The sequence below is a fragment of the Podarcis tiliguerta genome (assembly GCF_965153285.1).
Source record: "Podarcis tiliguerta genome assembly, chromosome: 2".
Classification (NCBI taxonomy): domain Eukaryota; kingdom Metazoa; phylum Chordata; class Lepidosauria; order Squamata; family Lacertidae; genus Podarcis; species Podarcis tiliguerta.
Window position 1 is genome coordinate 57,860,481 of NC_139535.1, and position 20,371 is coordinate 57,880,851.

General features: G+C 42.8%; 1 protein-coding gene across 1 annotated transcript in view; it reads right to left on the reverse strand.

Moving 5' to 3' along the window:
• Positions 1-20,063, reverse strand: part of LOC310669703 (uncharacterized protein) — a 154,351-nt gene extending 134,288 nt beyond the window's left edge. Inside the window, exons 1-2 of the mRNA XM_083424169.1 lie at positions 19,991-20,063; positions 8,593-8,664 (exon numbers count right to left, since the gene is read on the reverse strand). Of these exons, the coding sequence (XP_083280295.1) occupies positions 8,593-8,664; positions 19,991-20,061 (143 nt within the window). The 5' untranslated portion in view covers positions 20,062-20,063. The remainder of the gene's footprint in view (positions 1-8,592; positions 8,665-19,990) is intronic.
• Positions 20,064-20,371: the final 308 nt, after the last annotated feature.

The following is a 20,371-nucleotide window of genomic DNA, read 5'->3' on the forward strand; positions in this document are numbered from 1 at the left end:
TCTGTAAATAGTAGCTGTCTGCCTCACAGGGCTGTAGTGAGGTTAAACGTACTAAAGATCTACAGCTTATTAGAAAAAGTGCCAGATAAATAAGTAGTTGACACAGTACTCAATTTGCTAAAGGGCTGGTGTTTAATCAGGCAGAGTATAAAAAGGTACCTATTATGCAGCAATAAGGAAAGTGAATTTGGTTATCACTGCAAATATTTCCAGGCACTTCAGACAGATTGTAGACTAATCACAAAATGTGCAATTCCGCAGGGAATAAAACTCTTTAATTATGTGCTTAAATCCCACTGCGGACTTGGGCATCTCTAGCATTCTCTAGGTTGGACAAGAAAGCTTAGCACTCTTTACACGCAATGCACACTGACAAGCATTGTGGGATGCAATTGCCAACTCTGTTGTAGGGGCCCAACAAGACCACTGTTCAACCCATCATTTAGTGCTATGGGAACAAAACTCTGCAAGCCTCAGTTCTCAAATGCTTCCTCCTTCCCTCTCCTCCATCAGCACACCTTCAGTCACTTACATTTGTATTTAACTACCATTTGTTGGTTTTAGTTTTAACTATGGTTTATCAAAACAAGTCAAGAACATAAACCATGGATTGTTACTCCTCCTTTTGCTCAGAAGTCCTCAGTTTACCCATGCAGGTCAGCTGAGGAGGGGTTGTGTAGCCCCCTCCCCACTCACCAGATGTTCAAACTGAAGACTGGGGGGCTATTTTTCACCTCCATAAAGGCACTGGACTCCACACACCCTAGTGCTGCATCCACTTTATTTATTTTAATTTTTACTACTCTCACCAAAATAAGCCGGTTCATATGGGGACAGAAAAAGTTACTGTGGTGAGTGTATGTAGATCAGGCTCCCAAACTAAGGATTAGCTACCCTGATATAAACCATTCTTCAAAGTTGGCTTGTTCAGACAAACCATGGTTAAAACAAATCACAGTTTGTCTCAGTTCAAGGTAACAACAAGCCACAGAGCAATTTTAAAAGAGAGACAAATGCCTTCAGTCTCCATAAGCCCCAACGATGGTTTAGCATTACATTCAAACAAGGTCATGGTATCCTTTATGTGGCTGGGGCAACATATGGGCAGCATATACATTTAAAGAACATTGTTATTCTTATTCTGCTAAACAAGCCCCCTTCAGACCTTCTAGGAAGGTCAGAAGTGGTGTGGGTGCACCTGACATGCATGAAGGCACCCACTCCCTAGTGTGAGCATTCACACATTCTTCTGAATGCTTCAGTGGGGCTAGTTTCAAGGTAATTTTAGAACAACACTGTAAGAAAGGTCACTGTTCCCATATTTCAAATGGTCGGCCAGGAACTTCTCTACCACCACCACTGTGTGTTCTTTTTCGTATTTGTATAATTTCCTACCTGAGATTCCCAACCACATTTTGTGGGGCAATCCCCCCCTCCATACCATCTTTCCTCTGACCCCAAAATCCCAACACAGAACATCATTTTTCTTTACATGTCTCCAATAAGCAAGTGTGGCTTTTATCTGCAACAAATTACCTGAATCTATATTTAACATGTTATTTATCATCTCTTGTCACAGAGCTTCTAGGACAACCTTTTTCTCTCCAGTCCAAACTGTATTTTCACGTATTCTGCAGCTGGAACTCCAATGGAGGTCACTAAAACTGCCTTTGCATCTCTCCCCTGTGCAAGTACTTATTTCTTTTCATGCCTAGTTAGTCTAAACGTTCTACAGTAGTGAGACGGCTGTATCTTGAGCCTCCTATACACCATCATTCTTGACAAAACTTATATCAGGTTGATAGCAGTGACCTCACACACTGGCAACCTACATCCTGGTTCTAGCATCTGCTCAAGCTGCCTATTGTCTTTCAGATATAGTTCAGTGGTGGAGTGGTTCAGCCAAAAAAATTATGCACTTTGGGTTAAAACTATGAAACTTAGCACACACACACACAGATTGACCTACACTAAATAATTGTATATGGATATTTTTATTTTATGAAATATTTATTTTAAAGTGATGTTACAGGAATTCCTACTGCGGAAGACACAGTCACACCTAACTATTCTAGTTAGTATGTGAAGGAATTAAGGACCACAGAGTTCTGATTGCTAGATTAGGCTTGGTAATGTCACATCCCCTCTTCTCCTGAGAGGAAGGAAGTAGGGTTTGTTTCCTGTTCCTTCTCTCTCTCTCTCTCTCTCTCTCTCTCTCTCTCTCATGCTGCACATGATGGAGGAAGACTGGCCTCAACATATGTATGTGCCTCAGACATGTGTCTGAGGATGCCTTTGCTATAGTTTTCAACTAAGAATATTTTACCTGCAATTTGTCATTGCTAAGGGCAATGCATGACTGTAAGTAAAGTATATTTTAAACTTACTTCAGTATGTAGTTTGTTTCTCTGCAGGTGGGGTAAAGCGGGCCAGCTACCTCAAGGAGCTGGAATGTATTAAAAGAAGGTTTAAAAACCTATTCCTATGTGCCATTAAATCTGCCTAAAGATGGGATTTAAGATTTGCTACTGGGGCTCTTTGTGTGCAAGCCCTACATTTAAAAATAAAAACAAGCACCAGCTGTTTTGTTTGCTAACCCACACGTGTGGGTCTGTAGAGGATTAAATATAATTAATATGTCCTCTTACTAATTCCCATCACATACAACATTGTGAAATACGTTTTGTGTTTGTTTTCTTGTTTTGAATTTGTTGTCTGGGAATACCCATTTTATATTTGTTATCTAATTCAGTTGGGACCTCCCACTACCAGTGGGAACATTCTATTGATGCAGAGAATATTTGTTTATAAGCAAACGGTGTAAAATTAAAACTCATTTGTTTTGAAACAGAAATAGACATGAGGGTGGATCCATGTCAGGAAATGTTTAGGCATTATCACTGCATGCCATTCAGCAGTAATAGGACTATTGCTGGGTGGGAGGTGAATACCAACTTTAGCTCACCCTTTACTGCACCTGCTCCTGTTCCTTTACCTGAAGATCTGCAACCTGTTGAGGAACCAGAAGGCTGAGTCAGCTAGCCCTGACCTGAAGGGCAAGTGTAAGAATTTTGTTGTTCGCAGGGAGAAGCCTATTGTATGGTCAGTTGTTTGTGGATGGTAGCTGTGTGTGTGTGGCGAGAGCACAAATGCAACTTGTGAATGTATAAAGTGTGATTCATAGTGTGCTTGGGTTGTTGCTCTTTTATGTTTTTATTGATTTGCTGTATTGTACTTTTTATTTGTATTTACTGCTGCTTTACTGTATTTTCTTTTGTATTAATCTGTTCACTCCTTTGGGGGCCCTGGCCAAAAAGTGGTATAAAAATAAACTGATGATGTCCATGGCAACTTTCATGCTTTTAACCCAAAGTGCACAATTTGGTAAAAAAAATAAACCTGACTTAATTGCTTCACTACAGGAGAACAGTTTTGACCCGTAAAGCCAAAAAGGTCTGATCACTATTTAGCTTAGGTTTAATATGTATAATTAACCTATATTAACTTTTCTTTCCATTATGGTGCATCCAAGCCCTGATTTTCATGCTCCTCCTTCCATCTCTATGGTCACCCAAACAGAGCCTTTTGTTGGCACCGCCTTTTGCTGTTAAGATGGCATCACTCCAATCCCAAGCTACTTTTCTGCCATAAACTTGATCAACTGTGAGTCTGACTGACTTTTGGTAGCTGTACATGGTAGCAGTGTGATGCCAAGTGTGTTTACTCAGAGGTACATCAATTTGGGACCACAGCTAAATTTGGAAATGCATTTAGTGGCCACAAGTAAGACATCCAATGATTGCCCTAAATACTGTAAAATGAAATAATTTACCTAACAATATCTCTGTCCAGAAAAGTCACATCAGCTGCTTCCTCAAAGCCTTCTTGAAAAGCTAGAAGCACAGAAACATATCCTAAGGAATACTGTTCAGTAGTCACAATCTTCTGGATACACTTTCTTACATGAGGTTATCTTAATTCCACTAGTATCATCAAAATGCTAACATAACTGATCTCTTGATTTCTAAAGAATTACTTAGCAGTAATCACAGGATTATTTTGATTAGACTTCAGGATCCAAGGAAGTCCCTAGATGGAAGAAGTGGCGGTCCTAGTTGAAAGGAATTTACATAGGCACTTTCTGCTGCCTCACCATTGACTTTCCCCTGCGCTGATTTGTTGATATTTCTGCTCAGTGTGGGTCACTGCAATGTCAGAGCTTACTGGCAACTGCATCCTGTCTGTTAAAGAGAATGTGGATATATTTGGTTTGGGGTAAAGGGGGAGGTCAGGTTAAAAGTTTGGCAAGAAGACTAATAAGCCACATTTCCTCCATGGGCCACTGAAATCCTGCCTTGAGAACTCCTACACAGCTCCTTTCTCCTCCCAGCTCCCCGCTGCTGGTTTCGGGCCATACGTTCCCATCTCCCATGTAACTTTGCCGTTTCCTAGGAGATGGCATGCTGCTAACCCCACACCTCATCTCCGATGCCTGTGTGACATCACCAGGTCAGCACAGCCATAAAACACTACAACTAAGGCACTGGAGTTATGGCTTGACTCATTGCAATATTAGCAAATCCTAAAGGACGTGTGAACCGGACGATGGACTGCGAGGTTTGCTTTTTCATTAGACTTGTTTTGATGAGAGCTAGACATAGTGTCATTGAATGCAGACATCCTTTTTAAAAAAAAAAAAAAAAAAAGAGTCCAGAAGCTACAGCAATAGAGGGCTTCACACAGGGCAGAAAGAGAGCGACGTTGCTTCAAGAATCAAACAGTGCTGTTTGCTGACACAAGCTGACCTTTTAGTTGCACCGTAACACCAAATGGGTTCTGAAGATATGTTTCATCCCGCAGCTTCTGTTTCAAGGCTGAACTGAACACAGAGAGTTCTGAAGCAAATCACAGCACAAACAGCTCAGCCCTGCCTGCGTGTTTCACCTCAGAGAAGAAGAGAAGATCTTCCCGTGGAAAGGTCCTATCCTTCTGGATTCGGCAGAGTTCAGCTCCCATTCACTTCCAAGCTCCTCCTACAGAGAGACAACATTCTACCTCTGCTGGCAGTATGAACTACAGAAATTCCATAAATAAACCTGGCAACTGGAGGCTCTTTTTATTGCTTGCAATCCTGCACACAGGTAAAGATGGAAGGGAAAGGTAAAATAAGGCTATCAAAGTCTACTAGTCATAATGCATTCCACTTCCACTGTGCCTCTGAATGCTAGCTGCTTGGAATAGGGAAGGGCAAATTTGCCAATTTCAGTTTCTCTCTTATTCTCATTTTTCCAGTCTTAAGCTCAGTTCTCCACATTTCCACATGAATTTGCAAAATCTTGTTTTTAAAAGTGCCCATGAAAATGCATCAGTTTTCGTGAAAATTTCCCCTCATGCACACATTATTCCTAGGCATTATTTTTGCAAGCAGGTTTCCCTAATATTAGGCATCTTTGTAGTTTTTTACTAAGATGTGATAACGCATATACTAGGGTAAAAGCGTACGTACAATGCATATTTTAATTCATACTCTACCCTAGTATACAGGGCCGGCCCTCGTATGAGGTAAGGTGGTTGCCTCAGGCAGCAGCCTCAGGTGCCAGATCCAGCTGCTGCTGCCACCACCAACCACTCCATTCTGTTGTGCTAGAAGCATGTTGTAACAAACCAAATGTGGTACAAGCATTAGAACAAGCAGCCCCAGAACAGCAGCTCTTGATAAAAAGGATTTGTTCCCTTCCACAGAAGCTTCTCACACTTCTAGGCCAGAATGAGGGCCGTGTCTCTCTGAGCCCGACGGTGTCAGCAGTCAGACCTGCAAGCTCTTCATCCAGTTTATGGTCCTCTGCAATTTGAACAGCTGGAGACGAGGTTGAATGAAATGGATTGTTTCCATATTTCTCTTTCCAAAAAAGCCATTTAAGAGAAACTCTTAACATTTTTGGACTGGTTTAATCTTGGATCGAGATAAAAAAAAGGATACAGGCGCTGGGATTTTCCATGACAGAGATCCAACCAATCCCAAAACAAATTCAACCACTGTAGAAAGGTGGGTAGTCCTAGCTGACTTGCTACATAACATTCTTCTCAACTAATCTGCAAGCTCTCCTCTGTTTGAGAAACATGAAAACTTGTGGTATACATTCCATGAAGCATCAGGATGATAATTTTATTATAGTGGTACCTCGGGTTAAGAACTTAATTCGTTCTGGAGGTCTGTTCTGAACCTGAAACTGTTCTTAACCTGAGGTACCACTTGAACTAATGGGGGCCCCCACTGCCGCCGCACGATTTCTGTTCTCATACTGAAACAAAGTTCTTAACCCGAGGTACTATTTCTGGGTTAGTGGAGTCTGTAACCTGAAGCGTCTGTAACCTGAAGCATCTGTAACCCGAGGTACCACTGTACTAGTTTGGTTATTATTAGATTTATTACCCTCCCTTCACCAGAAGGTTCTGGGGCAGGTTACAGCAATATAAAATACAGCGTTTAAAACCAATTACAATCGCAACCAGAGCAGGTCCTAAAAATATCTCTCTCAAGTGTCAAAGGGCATAGAGGTGTATTTTCAGCGTATGAGGACAGCTGGACAATGAAGGTGACGGAAGCACCTCTACGGGGAAGGACTTCTATCTGCATGTTATCCTACCTGTCCTGATTCCTTTGTTGCGCTTCCAGATATAAATAAATATATAGGGATATTGGAAGCTGCCTTATACTGAGCCCAATGGTTTGCCTATCTAGTTTAGTATTGTCTCTACAGTGAGTTGCAGTGGTTCTCCAGGAAGGAACCTTTCCCAAATCCTCCTGGAGATGCCAGGGATAGAACCTAGGATTTTCCTGCCTGCAAATCATGTGGTCCACCCCTTCCCTTAGGTAAAGGGACCCCTGACCATTAGGTCCAGTCATGGATGACTCTGGGGTTGCGGCGCTCATCTCACTTTATTGGCCAAGGGAGCCGGCGTACAGCTTCCAGGTCATGTGGCCAGCATGACTAAGCCGCTTCTGGCGAACCAGAGCAGCGCATGGAAACACCGTATACCTTTCCGCTGGAGTGGTACCTATTTATCTACTTGCACTTTGACGTGCTTTCGAACTGCTAGGTTGGAAGGAGCAGGGACCGAGCAACAGGAGCTCACCCTGTCGTGGGGATTCGAACCGCCGACCTGCTGATTGGCAAGTCCTAAGCTCTGTGGTTTAACCCACAGCGCCACCTGTGTCCCACCCCTTCCCTTATGCAGGGCCAAATCCCCAAGGATGGGGAGAAATGTTACAGAAATTACAGAAATGTGAATTAGACTGGTAATTCTACAAAACGGTCCCTACATGAATGATGACACAGTATAATCGTCACTGAAAAAGTATTTTTAGAATAACTAAAATGTACAAAGCACCATGCAACATTTAAAAATTAACAGCAGGTTTTAAATATTAAAAAGCCAACAAAGGCCTAGGCAATGCCTCACTAATCAGAAAAGAGGCCCCTGTTACTAATAAGAGTTCGTTGATATGGTACATTCTACAAGGAATTGACCACGGTCTGCAAAAGCTAAAACAAATGGTGCTGTAAGTGATGTCATAGCTGGGGTGCCAAGACAGCACTGGGGAGTTCCTGGCAGTTTCTGCTAGTAGTAGACCACCTCTGAAAATATCTGATTTTATGCTATTTTATTTTTAAAAAATGCTCCTCACAAAGGAGCCCAGGGCAGCAAAAAAGTGGTAAAACAATTTTAAAACAACAACAACACCATATTAACAACCATTCCAGCACAGATGCAAATCAGGAAAGAGCTCCACTTAAAAGGTTTGTTGAAAGAGGAGGCAAGAGAACAGTGATGGTGCCTACCTAATACTCAGTGGGTGGGAATTCCATAGGGTAGGTGCCACAACATTAACAGCCAATGCCTACATACAGTGTAAAGAACTGACCTGCAGCAGGGGTATTTAAGGGGTGGGGTGATATTTCAGGTCCCAAGCTGTATAGGGCTAAATACACCAGAACCAGCACTTTGAACTTAACATGGTAGCTATTTTAATCCTGCTGTTAATAGCTTCTGTATTGGAATACACACAGTTTAAATTGGTTTCAACTTGCAGCAAATATGGGCAACTAAATATCAAGTAGCCATGAGAGTAAACAACACCAAATATCGCTTTTGAATATCATATATAGTGAGAATAAAGAAGCCGCCAAGGCTCCAAGTTTAAAACCAGGGTGCCCAACCTTCCAGAGTGTGAGGGCAGCTGTGGGCATCACAAGATACCCATTCCACAGATTAAAAGCAGGAGATGCTCAGAACCCTCTCCCTAAAGCAGGCAAAACACACCCCAAAACAAGTAAAACACAAACAAACAAAATGAAAGTGTTGAATTGAAATCCTATGTATGTTTATTGTGTTCAATGGGGCTTACTCTCATGTAAGTGTGTACAGAACTGCAGCATTAGAAATCCATGATACCTGCACTTAACACTTCCTTTTAATATCAAAGTTTTCTCCTCCCACTCGCCCACCCCCAATCCCTTTCCCTTTCCCTCTGCCCTGCTGTGGTTGCATATTAGCCATATTTCAGAGGAGGTCGTTCACCTTACCTACCGAGTATTTTGGTCAAGGTTGCCGCCTGGTATCTCTCCTCTCCCTCTGCTCTTTCTTCCTTTGCCAACAGAACTGCCAAAACAATAAAAAGAAGGGAGTCAACATCAATCTGACAAGTTGTCTCCTGCTACTCTGATGATAAAAATGATCTTCCTTACACTACACTTTCCTGAACTTGACATCTGTCCTAAATCTCAAGTCATACATACTCCTCTTCCATTAATATGAGTCATCCTACAGATGTCCTTTTGCTACTCTTAAGAGTCACGTCAGAAACAATCATTGACTTATTGTCAACGGGCTCAGCCTACCATGTTAATGGTGCCTTCAAAACCTCTCTTTCACCAATCATCTTGTCCTCGACTCAGAAAATCACTATAAAATAACTTAACAATGTTCCTGGATGTGAAGAGCAGGGGGCAGGGGGCTTACATGCTTGCTGTTTTGCATGCAGGTGACTCATGAGAAGGACAGAGAAATCTGCCCTACATAGAATTCCACTTTCCTAAAGAAAACGTTAAAAGTCAGTGTAGCCTCATCTCTCTTATGCATCCACCCGCTGTTTCTTCGATTGTATCTGCCACTCATTCTTACAAGGATTTATGCTGAAGCCCAACACTGTTCATGTAAAATATCAATAATCTCTGTTCATTCAGAGATTTATTTTTAAATTGTGTTGTTTAGCTGCTTTGTCGTTTGCTACCCTGGGCTCCACTGAAATGTAGAGTGGGATAGAAATTTATTTACTTATTTACTATTCAAGGTTAATGGATATGTTGAAGCCTCCCGATGGCTGGATCCACTCTCCTCCAGTAATGCTTCAGACCAGATACAGATTGTGTACACAGACACCTGTAAAGCACACTGGAAGCACATTTTCTGCCTCAAAGAATGCTGGGCACTGTGTTTTGTTAAGGGTTGCTGGGAATTGTATTTCTGTGAGCGATAAGCTACAGTGCCCAGAATTCTTTTGAGGAGGAGTGGAACGTGCTTCGGGTGTGCTTTAAAAGGCATAGTGTGTACACAGCTTTGCTCTGAAGGCACATGAAACCACCACCTTACCAAAGTTAGGCAGGTCTAGATCTGACCAGCATCTGGATGTGCAACTGCATAAGAACCACATGTATACTGCCTTGAGTTCAAAGACAGAAGAAAGGTGGAAGACAGGGAAATAAATAAAATTGAAGGACAAAATCACGCATTTTACATTGTAAATGGCCCTGTGATCCTTGGATGAAGGGCAGTATAGAAAATGATGATGATGATGATGCAGGGAGAAATTCTCACATCTGCACTGCTGGACCTCAACCTGCCGTTAAAAGGGGGAGGTGATGATGCCCCTTCAAAGTTTCTATATTGAATTCAAAACATAAGGCACCCCTACTCAAAATTTGATTAAATCTTTTTGCTAGAAGACTCCCCTGCCCCCAAACCAGCAGAAAGTGTTTTGCATCTTTTGTACCACCTGTGGTGGAATTCAGTATCATCCTATGACAAATGTTCCGTACGCACAAACACTGGACTTTGCCAGATGGAACTTCTCTCTTTCCCCTGCATAGTGTTTTGGAGGAGAGGGTTCTCCTGTTACCCTCCCAGGCCAGTTTGGGGGGGGCACACAGGAGAAGAAAGAGGTAAAGCCCTGTTCTGGAAGCAGAAGTCCACTGATGGGGTTCATTAGGTGAGTCCTGCCCTGGGTTCAGCAAAATGTGGAGGGCTCCCAGAATGCAGCAGGGCTGGTTTACCACATTCTGAAGTAACTAAAGTTAGGTGTATTATTTGTGAAGTGACAGACGTAACTATTTATAGAGCCCCTCCCCTTAAAAAAAAAATTAGTCCGGAGTCTACAATTCCTTAACTGCACCACAGCAGATGCCTCAGTGAGGTTCATAAAACAGTTTCTATTTAATCCAGTCCCTACAGTTAATTCCTAATCTTTGCACATTGGCCTAGCATGGTTGATGGTGACAAATAGGCCTCAGTCTCCATGTATGATGGTGTTTTAGTTCTCTGTCATAACACATTCCTCACACTGATTCCCTATTGCATGAAGAAATACTTTTTGTGTCCTAAAGCCAGCAAGACCATGAAAGCTATGGGTATACTTGAGAATGTGCCAGCTCTCTTATGAGGTCTTTCTGCTCCCTTTGCTTCAGTGTCCTCCTAACTCTGCAGCTGTCAGGAAGCCACCAGAGCTTACGACCTGCTTCTCAAATATGGCCCCTTTCCTTTCTGGAACAGCCAGAATTGCCTTGGTTCTTCGGTGTGTCATGCTGTACCCACCACAAAGCTGGCATTTGTCAGAGGTGGCGAGGGGGGGTGCGTAACACTGTGACAAGCTAAGTGGGTCGATCAGCCCAACATGGAGCTGTTGTGGACAAGCCGCCACAAGCACCGTAACTTTGCAGGCGAAACAGACAGCGACCTCAGCCATAATTAAAACTAATTATTCAAATGCACTCCGCTTCGTGGTGCGTTGCTCAGGAGCTCCCTGCGATGAGCATGTAGGCAGCAGGGCTGTTTTTCTTCATAAAAACTTATGAGGAGCACCGAACAGATTAACAGCTTTAATGACAAAAATTACTGCTTACAACACCGACTTCAAATCAAAGAACAATATCCGCAGACAGATATTTTCATGGTTTTCATAACAATTCATTATAGGTGGCACCGAGGGATTACATTTTTATTTCCCTTGTGTCATTTCTCTCAGACTCAGGTTCATTTCTCTTAATGAGGCAGCGGAAGATAAAGGGCAGTGATGGCTCTTCCAGTGCCGCTGCCGAGTGTGAGGAGTTTAGGGGCACGGTGATAACTGATACTCCAAAGGATGGCAGGGAGGAAGGAGGGGGGAGCATGAGAGTGATGGGAGGAGATGCTCTCTCTGCCGTAATGAACTAAAATTAAGACATAAATTCTCCCACCTTTGTTCTGACCAGATCTAAGGCAGGGATTCGGCTTTTTTTTTTTTTTTTTAAATGAGGAATAGATCAGTAGCAAAATTATTAGCTAATTAATTGTAAAAGAAACGGAGAAGAAAGGGAAAGTGGTAGGGAGAGCAAAAAGAGTTCTCATTTACAAAGCCTTCTGAGGGGGGGGGGGACAACCCCCAAAACCCAACAATCCCAAATCAAAGGCTTCATTTTTGAATCTGGAGCTGAGGAAAAAAATAAGGACCATGTTATAGATAACGTACATTTTTATATATGTTAACTTAAATCCTGCCAGCATCGTACTTGACTACTTAGGTTGGCCTCAGAAGCTAGCCTGCAGGTCCCATTCCACCTGCACTTTCAGACGTGAGGCACTGAGGCAGGTATCACTTGATATAGAGCCTCTTCGATTGTGCCACCCCAGGAAGACTCTCCTGGCTCCAACTCCGATACCTCTCAGAGACCAGATCAGCTCAGCCAACATAGTGCCCTCCTGATGGTGTTGGTGGATTACAACTCCCAACATCCTTAACCATTGGCCCTGTTGGCTAAGGTTGATAGGAACTGAAGTGCAGCACTGGAGGGCACTAAATCAGCTACTCCTGAACTAGGTCTTAAATATTCTATGTATAATCTGGCTATTGGCTTTTCTGCTACTCTTGTTTTATGTTGTTTTTATGTGTTGTTATTGTATTGTTGTCGTTTTAATATTTAAAAAATTGTGTTAGCTGCTGGGGAATCATTATACAGACAGGCAGACAGATGGATAGATATGCATACTGATATAGGGAACTGGAACTGACTGTGCCAGTTCATGTGACATATTTAGGAAGTTGTAGGCAGTGTGGATACAATGTATAAGGGTAGAGAATGTGATATATAGGAGATTGGATTCTGTACATGGGATGGAATACATGGGAGCCTAGGACTTGCCGATCAGAAGGTCGGCGGTTCGAATCCCCACAACAGGGTGAGCTCCCGTTGCTCGGTCCCTGCTCCTGCCCACCTAGCAGTTCAAAAGCATGTCAAAGTGCAAGTAGATAAATAGGTACCGCTCTGGTGGGAAGGTAAACGGCGTTTCCGTGCGCTGCTCTGGTTCACCAGAAGCGGCTTAGTCATGCTGGCCACATGACCTGGAAGCTGTACGCCGGCTCCCTCGGCCAATAAAGCGAGATGAGCGCTGCAACCCCAGAGTTGGTCATGACTGGAGCTAATGGTCAGGGGTCCCTTTACCTTTACTAAAATTGACATGGCATCATGTTTAAGAGGTTCCTAAATTTTGTTTGTTGCAATCTTTGGAGCATTTCTGTATGAAGCACCCACTGTCAAGCAAGATGTTTTTCTGGCCCACCTTCGTAACATTCAGGCTTTCAGTTAGTTAAATAACTTACCCAGGGGTAGCCAACCTCCTGGGTCAGGACATTGCCAGCACCTCAGACATCAGCACTGGTAAACACATGCTTGAGGTGGTAGACAATTTTGTCTGCCTGGGTTCCGCAATAACCAGCAGCCTCTCCATCAAAGCCAACCTGGACAAGCGCATTGGCAAGGCAGCTACAGCAGTGGCTCGCCTCTCCAAAAGGGTATAGGAGAATATGACGATAACATCCAATACCAAGATGGAGGTCTACCAGGCTTGCATGTTGGCTTCAGGCACCAGGTCTGTTGACAGACCAACTCTGCATTACAGAGAGGTCTGCAAATGTGGCATGAAGGCTGGCAACATAAACCCCGCCGTTTGGGAATCCCTTGCTGCAGTGCCTGGAGACAGGCAGTCAGATTGTGTATCCATAGCAGGGACCAGAGGAGAAATGACCGCTGGGAGGAGCACAGAGAGAAGAAACGCCATGGTGCATTTGCAGCAGCACAACCAGACGCCTACATCTGCCCCAGCTGCAACAAAACATGCCTCTCCTCTATTGCTTTCTACAGCCATAGCAGGCGTTGCAACCTTCCAACAGTTTGACTTCACGCTCAAAGGCGCACTCCTCCATTGTCCCCTGAGACAGACAGATGCCACCAACAACAACAATTGTTGGACTCCAGCTCCCATCAGTCCCAGCCAGCATGAACAGTGGCAAGGGACGATTGGAGTAACAGACCAGCAACATTTGGAGGGCACCACGTCATTGACCACTCCTGAGTACTAAAACAAAAAGAGCCATAAAGCTCTGGTTGGAATGAAAACAAAATTAAACATCTCTCTTGAGGCCTTGCAGTCACATCAGGCCACTCCAGCCCTAGATGATGCTGTTTCTCTTCCTTTTCCTTCCATTCAGTTTTTCATGATGACAGGCAGAATGGACTGTGAGATTTAATGATTGGCTTACTCTTACCGCTTACATTCTGCATAATTTGTCTTGTGGCAGACAGATCTGTAGCCTTAAAAAAGGCAAGACTTTAGAAAGGCAAACGGTTAACCCTTCAATAGCACCTTCAATCCTTCTGGCACTATCAGGTAAAGAGATATGGATTTGTGCTGGGTAGTAAATTCACTCTTTGAATAGCTTCAATTCGTTACTAGGTATTTATTTCGGGAGTTTCAGCCTTAATTTGATTGAGATGCAGGCAAAAGCTAGAAATGGAGATCCCACTTTGAAAATTTGTCCTTGGAAGTCTAAAGAAATTCTCTGTGCAATCTATATCTCATCAGATAGTGGGAGGCTAAGTGTTTCCACTGTTCCTGCCAGAAACCTGCGTTTGTCTTCCCTGGACAAAAGTTATTGCCACCCTGTAATCTCGCTCTGAAATACAGCACGTGGAGCCTACACTGAACCCAATTTACTCTGGCAGATGAATATAGCCAAGGTGGTGGTCTGAATGTTTGGCCTCAAGGCACAATCCAATTTTCAACTGTTTCAAAGCTATTATGTCAAAGGCTATTTGCATAAACATAACAATAGCTGTGGATCCAGGCTATGCGGTTCAGGCACGGGAAAGCCTGCCCTCTGGTGCCTAATCTATTTATCACAAGAAAGAAAGAAAGAGAGCAAGGGAACTATTTGGAACAGTAAACACTTCAACAGATAATGCACTTCCCCATAATCTGGTTAATTCCCCCTAGTACTGTACCACCAACATTAATTAAAGAATTTCGCTGTGCCCTCACCTGAATCCTCTGTTTGCAATCCCAGGGTGAAGGCAGATACGCATTCTAAATATAGCGGCAGTTTTACTATATAAGACTACTCAGGATGAGTACAATCCTAAGCAATTTTACATGGAAGTAAAAAAAAAAAATTAGGGCTTTACTTCTTGATAAATGTGATTAGAATTTGGCTGGTAAAACAGACCTATTCAGGTGTCCAGTGCATCTAGCGTGTGATCTTCTGAAGCAGGGAGCCTTCTGTGCTCACTGAGACTCCCCGTGCGATTTAGAATATTGCACAATCCCTGTTCTAATCTGCCCAGGGAATTTCCGCAATTACAGGAGTTCACCCTCCATAAGACTACGAGAGCCTGCTGGATCAGGCCAAAGGACCATGTAGTTGAGCATCCTCTTCAGAGCAGCCAGCCAGATGCCTGTGGGAAGCCTCAACTCATGAAGGGCTGGAAAAAGAAGATCAGGACATGTTGCTGCAGGAGGGAGGGGGTGACAGGATGCCCCCACTCTTGTAGATACTGAATACCGGGAAAGGGCTTCTATGAGTCACGTATTATCTTTATATACCGTACCTCCTCACATAGATGCATTTAAACAAATACAGATAGTGTTCGCAATTGCATATATATTTACAGATGTGGGGTCCATTACATGCAAACATCTTTCTTGCATGGAGGCTGATAAAAACGTGAGTATGCAGTGCCAATTTAAGGAATTTGAATCGCTTTCTAAGTTTTCTCATGCTAGAGAAACAGATGTGATTATTCGGCTTATTACGAAAAGGTCTGTCATTCATTTGATGAGCTGACTTACAGTGTGGGAATCTATAATAAAGCCGTTTCCCTTCACAGAGCTGGAGATGTCTCAAGTCACTTCATCCCCAACCATATCCTTACTGACACCCTGCATTCATAATTTGCTCATGCATTTATCGTATTTAGGTGCTGGGTCCAAATATTCCATTTCAGAGTACGGCTTCAGAAAAAGTGATGAGTATTTTTGTTTTATTTTTTAAAATGCCAGATTGAAAGACCTCCGTTCTGGAAGAGCTCAAAAATGTGGATGGAAACCATCCCAGTTCTGGTAATACTGGTTCCATCACAAAAGGAACCCTGGAGGAAAAAGTGAGTTCTGTGTAGTTGCAAAGCCAAACACACTTCCATTTGTCAAAAGTGTAATGTAACCAAAATTGCATTTGCTATGCTTAGAGTCCTGTGCGCTGTTAAATATGCATCTGATTCATGAGACATAACTTGCCTAATTGTGAGCAAGATTAAAGCCAGAGGCAGGCAGGGGGGTGAGGGGTGGGAGGAACAATCAGTCAATCAATCAATCAATCCCAGACAGATTCCTCACATCAAGTCATGTGACTCCTTAAACGAGAAGAGACTCATCTTTTCTTAGTACCCTTTTTTTCATTTGTTGTGCTCTCCAAGCCTTTGGGGTGAGAAAGCCTAATCTTCTTCTTCTTCTTCTTCTTCTTCTTCTTCTTCTTCTTCTTCTTCTTCTACTTCTACTTCTTCTTCTTGTCTTCTTCTTTTTATTTATTCTGTACAGCATGATTCTCCATGCATTCATACTAGCAGTTTGCCCTGCCATATAAAAAAGAGGGCGTATTTTTTCACACTTCCCTGACTTACGTTTCCTGTTCTTAAACTTGCATCAGATGTGTTATTGTGTTTTATTGTTTTTATAGGTTTTTAACAGTTCTAAGTATGTTCGTTTCTAACTGCAATTTTATTCACATAAATGCTTGGGCACCTTTAGGAGGGAGGAATATAAATTTAACGATTAAATAAAATGAAATAAATTACACTGCATTCCTAAACCTACTTGCTATGGTATGTCTTTTTGTGGTTTTATAATGTAAACCTCAGATATTGTGCTCCATGGATGAAGGGTAATATATAAATGTAATAAATAATAATAGGAATAAGAAGAAGATTCATTTATTCCACGAATACCTGCTGAGGACCTAACAGTTACTGAATCCGAAAAGAGACAATATTAAGGAAGCTTCTGAAATAACTGAAGAGCATAATACCCAATGGATACCCAATGGAAGCTGCAAAAGGGGACCCAAGTTCTCTTCCTGAATTTTTCCTCTCTACCCCGTGAGTCAAATTCTGAAAGCTCATAGGCAGTGGGGGAACGGTCCTTCAAGCCTTTCTCACAATTCCCTCCAGTTAGCAAAACGGAGATGTGTAAATTCACTTCCCTCTCCAATCACCAATGAAGCGCTATCTAACAACTTATAATGCATTTAACTGAAGGTGACCAATTTAAAAGTCATTCGACGTAGCTTTAGGCAGTCATCCTAAGCACATTTCCTTGGAATTTTCTATTGAAATCAATGGGACTTGTCTTCCTTGTCTACTTCAGCTCAAGGTGTCACTGGAAGTCCCTTCCAAAAACGCAGGTTTTCTTTCCCACTGACGTAAGGTGAAGGTAAAGGGACCCCGACCATTAGGTCCAGTCGTGACTGACTCTGGGGTTGCGACGCTCATCTCGCTTTACTGGCCAAGGGAGCCGGCGTACAGCTTCCAGGTCATGTGACCAGCATGACTAAGCCACTTCTGGCAAACCAGAGCAGCACACGGAAATGCCGTTTACCTTCCCTCTGGAGTGGTACCTATTTAACTACTTGCACTTTAATGTGCTTTTGAACTGCTAGGTTGGCAGGAGCAGGGACCGAGCAACAGGAGCTCACCCCGTTGTGGGGATTAGAACCACCGACCTTCTGATCGGCAAGTCCTAGGCTCTGTGGTTTAACCCACAGCGCCACCCACTGACATAGCTAAAGCATATTCCTAGGACAGGCCAGTGGTACACAGGGGAGAATATCAATCCCATTTGTTACTGAGGCAGCTGAGGGCTAGAGGTACATGCATCTATATACCTTGTCTTTTCTTCCTAAATTGCAAGCATGTGGAGGAGGACAAATCCTGATGGGAAGCGCAGGAAGTGAAGAGGGGAGGCTCTCCTTACCCAGCATGATTGGAACAACACCCCTTCCCTGTACAGCTAGGGAGCCTTAGGAGAAAAGTCTCCTAGCTATGTTTGGTGTGTGCATTTTTCCAACCATGCTTTGGGGAACAGCTGTAGCTCAGCAGTAGAGCATCTGTTTTGAAGTCAGAAGGTCTCAAGTTCAATCCCCAACATCTCCAGGTAGGGCTGGGGGAGACTGTTGCCTGCAACCTTGGACAGCAGCTGTTGCCAGTAGTTAATACGAAGCTGGATGGAGCAATGTTTGATTGGGATAAGACAGCTTCCTATGTACTGCGGAAGGAAGAGATAACCCTCTCCTGCCCACCCACTGTGTTCATTCTGAGGAGTATCGTTGCTTAGGTAGAAAAAAACAAGACCCACAGCTGTACGCTACATTATCTAGTCTAGTTTGGCTGATGTTATAAGGTTGTGCCCGCCCAAGAAATCAGGAAACTTTGAATTCTTCGGACCGAGCAGATAAAACACTTCCTGCCTCTTCCTTCAAGATACTGCATCAGTACAGCTGTTCATTGGATCAGGACCATGTTTGTTTTTAACTTTGAAAAATTCTGTATTTTTCATGCCTGTTTACGTACTTTAATTGTCTAGTCCTTGGATTTTATAGGCTCAGGTTATATCGTTTGATAGAGATCAGGATGTTTTGAATGCCTTTCTGTTGCAATGATCTGGCCATAACAATCCAAGGAGAGATAAATAAAATAAATAAACTCCAAAATTACTCTCACATTCCTACCATTGTAGCCAACAATGTTTTATATCTCAGCTCAGCAAAGATTTTGAGAATATGTTTAACTTCTTGGATGCATGTTTTATGTCCTGGAAATAAAGGTTTGGGCAGATTACTGAATGGCTTAAATTTCCTAAGGAAGAGTTTTGTGGAATTCCAAAGATTCTGATCACCGCAGAGAAGAGTAGAAATCTGGCCTAAATAAATAGCTATGATCTTGGAATCACATTGCACAACCCACTAATGACTTTGGCAGGGATTGTGGGTAGGGCAACAGGCTGCCAGAAGTGAGTTTCAGGGACCAGTGACGAAAAGGCCAATTATATTACTACTGCAATTCTTGATAGACAAATAGATCCCTCTAATCCAGCCACAAGTGCAAGATTTATCACTAGGAGGTGCAGTACAAGCCTATGCACATTTACTCAGAATTAAACGCCATTGTTTGTAAATGGCCTTACTCCAGGACACATAGGACTGCAGCCTAAAAGTGAGCCACAGGCTGGGTTCATCACAGTAAACCACAGTTTAGCATGAGTACATAAGCCAAAGAGGGTCTAGGAATCAGACATTTCCCCCTTCCTGTTTCCTTTCCCTGCATGGCCAGAAAGAGGGCTTTGGAAGCTTTGACTAACATTTTTAGTTAGCCAAACCTAGCCAATCCTCTTCCTAGCCACACAGGGATGTGGAGAGCAGAAGCACACAATTAAGAGGCATGTTATAGGTCATGCACATTGGACTAAACTATGATTTGGTGTGATATGTGATATGCAGCCACGGCCAAGGAGACTTAGCCTGCTTCACACATGTGCATATTTCACTTGGTATTTTATTGCTGGATGCCTCAACACTGAGATACTCAAAGTGAACGTATGAACTATCTCTATTAAAATAATTATGTCTGAGTCAGGTAATATGAACATTGTACCTGTGGTACTTGTGAACATTGTACTTGTGGTAACTAATCTAACATATAGTTGTTGAGCTTTCGGGGGGGGGGCAAAGTTGATTATTATTTTTTCTCATTTTGCCCAAAGATCTTGCATATTTTTTTTGCAAGATTGCAAAAGAAAAAAGGGGGGGGCATTTTTGAGCTATTTTTGTGGGAAAGTGGCAAAAACGGCACTGCTGACATGGGCTGCCATACATCCGGATATTTCCCGTACATTTTGCCAGACACTGCTAGAGAGGTATGACAACCCTATTACTGTGGGAATTCCAGAGTCTTTGAACCAAAAAAGACCAGCAAAGGTGTATAACTAAACACACCTTTGAGATAGCTGGACTTCTCAGAAAATCTCAGTGGATGCAGCAGTTTGATTGGTAAAATTAAACAAGGTATTACTTGGTGATACACAATGAGAGAAGAACATGGACGCATTGAATAGGTTAAGTGAGCTAGATGCCAGCTTTGCCACTGACACCAATCAGTTATAATTTTTCAAGATTCCATCAAATGTAGTGCTACTATTTTATTTTTTACGAATTGTTTTAAAAATCAAGACAGTTAAATACTTCTATGATTTCCCCCCATACCTCTGTTTACTAATCTGTATACTAATATCGGCTACTAAGAGTATCAATGTCCCATTGTGAAAGATCGCTACCGACTTAACGTCCAGAACTTACATGGTGTTTGTGAAGTCCTTTATGGTTCTGGGATGAAAGAATCTACAGGCACACAAAGTAGCATTGTTCATTATTGCTGTAATCAAGTCTGTTCACTGTAGCACTACTGTAAAATGCTAGCAGGCCTCCAGCTGCAGAGTGAAAAAGGGGGATGGACAACTAATTTCTCCCCTTTCACCCATCACTCTCAGATTAACAACTTTCCCTTGTTTGCTAGCACTCCCCTCACTTGCACCGTGTGCTGTTGCTGAATTCTTTGCAGATGCTAAACATTAGTAAGGCCTGCCATTCGGCATCCTGTTTTTCCAACCCCTCTTCCAAACTCCTCCACGTTTCTCAGGGGCTTTATCAGAAAGGACATTCCTCTGAAACATTGCAGCA